Source organism: Montipora foliosa, chromosome 11 (genome assembly GCF_036669935.1).
Source record: "Montipora foliosa isolate CH-2021 chromosome 11, ASM3666993v2, whole genome shotgun sequence".
NCBI classification, from domain to species: Eukaryota; Metazoa; Cnidaria; class Anthozoa; order Scleractinia; family Acroporidae; genus Montipora; species Montipora foliosa.
In genome coordinates, this window is record NC_090879.1 from 28,497,008 (window position 1) to 28,502,007 (window position 5,000).

Consider the following 5,000-nt stretch of genomic DNA (forward strand, 5'->3'; position numbering starts at 1 on the left):
AGAACTACCCCTTTCTTGGCACAGCACAGTCCTTCCATTTCAGCTGTTATTACAATGTCCCCCTGTCTAGCTTCTACTCTTTCCTTTTTCAACTTTTTTAACCATTCTGTATTTTCGTTGTGTGAAATTTCCTTACCCAATATGTCTCTCCAAAACTGTTGGCTTTCCTCAGAATCAGGTCTAACTTCATTGAAACTTCTAGATGTTCCATTCATTTGTTGATACACCCTCTTTTGGTCTTGCTGAAACAATCTGTTTACTTGATATCGATGAATCCTTTTTTGATATCTTTTCAACTTTGCAGATTTAGCCTGCAGTCTTTGCTTGATTTCTTCAATTACGACCTTTTCTCCTTTCTGTTTGATGTTATACTTCCCCTCCAACGTGGATATTTTTCCTTCCTTTTAAGATTCCCTTGTTAAGATCTTTCCAGGATGTTAACGTGCCTCCGTAACTCTTCAATAGAATCTTTGATTCTCCCTTGCCACCAAGGTTCTTTGCTTCCTTTTCCCTCGCAAGCACCAATTTTGAGCCCAACTTGTCTTGCTATGTAGACCGCAGTAGCATCAATCAATTTGTTGGTGTTAGTAACATTGGAAGTTTGTATCTCCGACTCTACTCTGTTCACCTTCTTCGTCCATTCTGCCAGCACTTTCCTGTTTCAACTCTCTTCAAACCAGCACCATTACCCACCTGTCCGCTTCTCACAATTTCCAAGAAGTCATTTATCATTTGCCTCCCCTCATCATTCCTCGTATCATTTTCTGTAATCTGCACATTAACATCTCCATTTAATTCATCGACCTGTTCAGGTTCTGTGTCTATAACCCCGGCACCCTGTTTTTCTATTTCTTCATCTACTGCAGTCATTCTCCTCCTGATTTCATCCATCTCGACAGAAGTAAACCGCTCATTCTTTATGATCTCCCTAGCCTGATCACATAGTCTCTGCTCTGTTATCTTTGGTAAACCTCTTTCCTTCCAGACAGCATGACTTCTCTGTCTATGCCCTCTGACTAATCTGCCACTTTCATCAACTGGTTTACTAAGGTAGTAGCACTCCATTACAGCAATGTCCATATCTCTGTTCCACTTCATTCTGGCAGTAGCTGGATGACGACCGGGCCCACCCTGCCACACAGTAGGGAGCTTAAGCAACGACAACGGCGACGGCAAGGAGAACGTCACAAATTTGCATATTTAGTAGGCAAAAACAATAGCTTTGCACGTCCTGCACCTGCGTTTTTCACTTTTGTTCATTTCTTTGCCGTCGTCAGCAAAACTACAACGTGAAATAGCCAAATTTGAGGTTTTGTGGACAACGTCATTACTTGAGGATAAATTTTCATTTTCTGCCCTTAATTGAGCGCCGTTCCTACCAGCTTCATTTTTAAGGAACTACCACACTCCCTTCATATTAAAAAAGTTGAAATAGTAACGAAGCGATTACAATAACGCGAATTTATATTTTGAGATGACGTTCTCGTCGCCGTTGTCGTTGCTTAAGCTCCCTAATGGGACACCTGCCGGGCGAGGCAACTTCACCAGTTTCCCAGGTTCCACTCCCATTTACGCCGTTCACGGATGAATCATCATCTATAATCTTCACTCATTATGAGGTTGGTGCTTTTAAGGTGCAACCAGCACCAGTGTTTTTATCGAGACACTTTCTCCAGAAGGGCTGTCGATCAAGACTGAAGGGTCTCCCCTACCCTTTGTTGTTACGCCAACAAGGGTGGCAAGGAGTTGCTGGCACTTGCCAAAAGTGCCACCCCAGACTCTGGTGGGCGGGAGCCCTCAAATTCCTGTGGTTAGCTGAGGCACGAACCTGTCTTACCCAAGTCCCCCATTATTATTATTATTATTATTATTATTATTATTATTATTATTATTACATAATTATTATAATACACCTAAACATTGATGCAGGATCCTGCCTCTACCCGTAACTTTCGTGTGCGAGTTTTGCAATCACCAATCAGAAGCTTATGATGAGTACAACATCAGGTAACAGGACACATAGCTTTAACAATAAGTTTTGCAATGATCAATAAGAATCTTATGATAACTGCAACAATAGAATGATTATAGGCTTCCCCAAACAACTCCAATTGGCCCTCATAGCAGAATTCCAACCTTGGAACGTTCCCGATTTGAAGTCCAGCCTTAACCATTCATCTACACTACCAGCCTTTCCTTTACATTATACAAAAACGGAAAGGAAATTTCTTTAAATGTCTAGTCATTTTAGCACTGGAACACTAATTGGGGACACTGTAAACTGAAATTAACAATTAATGCAAATCAAGTCAAATGTATACCGGTCGTAGTTATACAGACTCATACCGCTTCCCAAAGGTGATTCACTTCCTGTAGATTCCCACCGCCTCCTCTTCGCAGAAAGCACAGGATTGTAAGACTGCTCAGGTGGGCAGTAACTTGATGGACGCAAACCTAACAGCCCGTCTTCCCTCTGTGAGTCTGTTGTGCTTGGTGCTTGCATGACACCTGGGCGAGACTGCACAGGCAAAAGATGAAGTGGCGCTAGGACAAAAAAAAAAAACAGGAAATGTTTAGTTGATATAGAACCAGGAAAATGACTTTGATAACGGAAGTAACAGTCCCACAGAGTTTAAAAACAAGGAGTTTGAGATAGGGCCTACGGTTTATAGTCCTTATCTTAGAAAACTTGAAGGTTTAACCATTTGCAGATGCAATTACAAAGGAAGCACTTTATCCTCAGTTCTTTTAAGGCCTTGAGTACTATTGGTCCGGCCGGAGTCGAACTTGCGATCTTCTGAACGCTAGTCAGATACTAAACCAACTGAGTCATCCGGTCGGGCCCGGTCGTAACTATTCAGATAGACTTGTTTTTATGGCTTAACTGCAGAATATCCTGCCACTTCTAAGCTAACCCCTAAATTTGCTGGATACAAGGAGAAGACAGAGACAGATCCCGCGAATGATTGACCGGAAGAGCGCCATACATGAAGTGTACCTTGCGACTTCTTCGTTATCCCATCGAGACACAAAAATGTGCAAGTGGTTACTATGTCTTGTTCTTACAGTCATGAACCAGATAGAGCAAAGGCTAGTAAAATTTTATTTTGAAAATATGAATTGCTATGACAATACATTGCTATGATACATACATGTATCCCCATACATGTATGTATCCATTGACTCCGACCCACTTCAGAGTATACTTGATCCATTGACTCCTGGGGGTTCCCCCATTGACTAGTGAAATTGTCTGGCGTTAGACAGAGTAAATTACCAAGTCTCACCAGTTTAGGTTGGTTTAGGCGACAAAGGGTTAAAACATTATTGGGTGATGGGTGGTATTTTCCAGCACTTACGGTATACGTGAATCCAGGCTCTTCAGAGGTGCAGCTTTAAAATGGCAGGGTATTCTGCAGTTAGCCCCTCATTTATTGTTAGTAGCTATTTGTAGTAATAGCTGAATTACAGGCACAGATCAGCAGTAAACCAAAAACAATCATTGCAACTCTTAGACCGATCCACTTCTTATTAAATTAGGAAGTTTGGATTGTGTGTGGATGCTCTGGATTCTAATCACCCTGTGATTGCCAATGGGATGTCTTCGGTGACCCAAACTGAACTCCAAGACGCAGTTGGCTTTTTTGACACACATGACACCATAAGCTGCCTGCTTTAAATGCTGCTATGTATAGATATAGCATTTCTAATTTTGTTGAACAGTCAAACCAATCATCAAGAAATTTGAGTGTAGTGTTGTGGTGGTATTAGTATGGGTAATCAAATAGGGAGGAGTTAGGGAAAGTAGGGAATAATTTTACACGTTTTGTCCAAAATCAAATAATTTTACGAGTATACCATTTGATTAGCTATTTATTTTAAAATTAAGAAGTAATCTGTCACCCATGTTATTATGACTATTATCATCTATTATTATATAAACACCAATGAAATACCAAGTGAGCTTCCGCACAAAAACATGATATCTTCACACGTGAAGATAACATGTTATTTTTTACACATGAAAAGATCACTGTTGTTATGGTTACATATGAAAATTGCGCATTGCGATGCCTTTTGTGAAATGATTTAGTATTTCATTGGTCTTTATATAATAAATAGAATATTACATGGCCGCTTGGAGATATGAAATTTCTCTTCTTGGGTTGAAAAATATTTCACTTGTTCACTGCGCTCACCCATGAAATAGTTTTTGACACTCGAAGAGAAAATTCGTATCTCCGCACAGCCACGTAATATCCTCTATTTGTCATCTTCATCTTTATCACCATCATCGACACCACCATCATCATCGTCATCATTATCATCATCACCAATCATATTGTCTCCATATTGGGTAAAATAAACTTGGCGCATAAGCTTCTTAGCAAAGTGTTGTTGCGACATGCACATGATTTTATGAAGAATTTGGTACCTGACCCTGCAGCAGACCTCGACAGATCCTTTTCTGAATCCCCAGCTGAATATGGAGGTGGCATGTAAGGTCCCGGCACAGGAAATGTTCTTTTTCTCCCTTCAACTACGCAAAGAATTGATTTTGAATAAAGAAGAAAAGGCAAGGAGGATCATGAGTAAGTGTGGTACAGCATTGGATTTTCATACAGTTTCTCTAAGTTCAAAACCCACTCCTAACATTTAATGAGATTTTCAGTGTCATACAGTATGTGGTTGTGCCTGTTGGCTCTCAACTCTGAGCCAAGCGTTTTTTTTCCCCTTGTCGTAACAAACCATCACTCAATTTGTTCTACTTGGATTTCAAGTGATTTGATAAGTTTATAGGTATTTCAACATAGGGTAAAGTTCGCATTTTGACCAGATCAACAACCTGAAATAAGCTCGTTGCCACTCTGGATTAAAGTCTGATGAATGCAGTTACTTGCAAACAAAGTTACTACTCAAGTGAAGCTATGATCTTCGCAGTTATGAATGCAATATTTACAATTGCGTATATAGAAGCCTGAAAAATTCAGGACTTCAAC

The 5,000-nt window shown here is 40.3% G+C and overlaps 1 protein-coding gene across 2 annotated transcripts in view; it reads right to left on the reverse strand.

Annotated features, from left to right (window-relative positions):
* The window catches only part of LOC137974612 (GREB1-like protein), a 34,821-nt gene that overhangs the window by 26,068 nt on the left and 3,753 nt on the right, over nucleotides 1-5,000 (reverse strand). For both annotated transcript variants that reach the window (XM_068821524.1, XM_068821523.1), the window contains exons 4-5: nucleotides 4,436-4,540; nucleotides 2,347-2,544 (exon numbers count right to left, since the gene is read on the reverse strand). In XM_068821524.1, coding sequence (XP_068677625.1) covers nucleotides 2,347-2,544; nucleotides 4,436-4,540 — 303 coding nt within the window. The remainder of the gene's footprint in view (nucleotides 1-2,346; nucleotides 2,545-4,435; nucleotides 4,541-5,000) is intronic.